This window comes from Glycine max, chromosome 20 (assembly GCF_000004515.6).
Source record: "Glycine max cultivar Williams 82 chromosome 20, Glycine_max_v4.0, whole genome shotgun sequence".
Classification (NCBI taxonomy): Eukaryota; Viridiplantae; Streptophyta; class Magnoliopsida; order Fabales; family Fabaceae; genus Glycine; species Glycine max.
The window spans coordinates 45,412,094-45,413,469 of record NC_038256.2 but is presented as its reverse complement, the minus strand read 5'-3'; the positions used below and the strand labels follow the sequence as shown (position 1 = coordinate 45,413,469).

At 33.5% G+C, this 1,376-nt stretch overlaps 1 protein-coding gene across 1 annotated transcript in view; it reads right to left on the bottom strand.

Annotated features, from left to right (window-relative positions):
• The window catches only part of LOC100801883 (aspartyl protease family protein), a gene marked incomplete in the record, with an annotated part of 5,947 nt that extends 5,581 nt beyond the window's left edge, over nucleotides 1-366 (bottom strand). Inside the window, 1 exon segment of the mRNA NM_001255310.1 lies at nucleotides 69-366. Within this exon segment, the coding sequence (NP_001242239.1) occupies nucleotides 69-284 (216 nt within the window).
• Nucleotides 367-1,376: the final 1,010 nt, after the last annotated feature.

Genomic DNA, 1,376 nt, shown 5'->3' with positions numbered 1-1,376 from the left:
AGCATGGAAATAAGATAATCATATTTAAAAAAAAATCATAATAATAATTACATTAAAAGAAACAAGAAATAAAAAACGAACCCGGTTTCGGTAGGGAGACCATTGCCGCCGAGGTTGAGATCCACGGCGGAGAGAATTCGACCGCGACGGCGAACGTCGTGAGCTCTGACAGCGCTTAGGCTCCTTTTCCGACGCTCCACCGGGAACACTAAATTTCCGTTGGCGACAGAGCCAATTTCCGCAACTAGAACCGCCACTAATATCAGTACACCTCTCGGATCCATTAACTCGGTAGCCTAAGGTGAAAGAAGAAGAAGAAGAAGAGATCCAGCACAGCTCAAGGTAGATTCGATTGAACTGTAGTGTAGGTTTCCACTTTGGTGTTTAGGTATAAAGTAAAGTTGTATTGGCGCTGTTGTCGTGTTCGGCCGGTTGTAATACAAAAAAGGTCAATACGGCAATGGTATAGAAAGTGGGGATTATTGGGTAATGAATAATGAGAGAAACGAACAACCAACTATAGAACAAAATAACAGACTAACAGTATCCGAGAGGGAATTAGTACTTTCCTGTTTCAACGTCAAACGACGCGTCTTCTACTCGTTTTCATGCTTAGCACGCTCTCGTTTCTTGCCTTGGACTTCTTTCATGCCACTTCATCTGTTTTCCAATTTTATTTATTGTTATTATAAAAGAAGAAAATAGACCTATTATAACGTCATATAGTTTCCATATTATCATGTTCTTTTGAGTATGTGATAAAAAAAATTAATATAATCTTTGATGTTGTGTTTCGTTTACATGATAAAAATAGCGTAGATGGAAATAGAAAAAAAAATATTTAAAAAGTATTAAATAGAGTAGAAATAAAATTACATGTTGCGTTGTTTGTTTTAATAGAAATAGATGAAAAATAAAATAGAAATAGTATTATAATATTATTTGATATGAATGAAATATAGAGGAGAGAATTAAATATACACTTAAAAATATCATTACGTTCTTATAAGAGTGGTGCTGGTGATCATAAAAAAATCAATTATAATACTCAAATAATCGATTAAGTTGGTCCAAAAAATCGATTGTTTAATTAGAATAATCAATTTTTCTTATTCAAATTGATTTTTCCGAGCCATATATTAATTGCAAATTAATATTTATGCAATGTTAATACTCGATTAATTATATTTGACAGAGGGATCTATTGGTTGCCAAAAATCGATTTTTACCATTGCTTAGTTGATTATCGAAATGTAATGGAGACTGTTATTGAACTTCGTCAATTAATTGAGAGGCTAACCTTCATGAAAGAGTGAAGGCTGGGTTAAAATGTAATTTCCCCCAAAATTTCATTGTTCTATTTACTACCGCCAGAT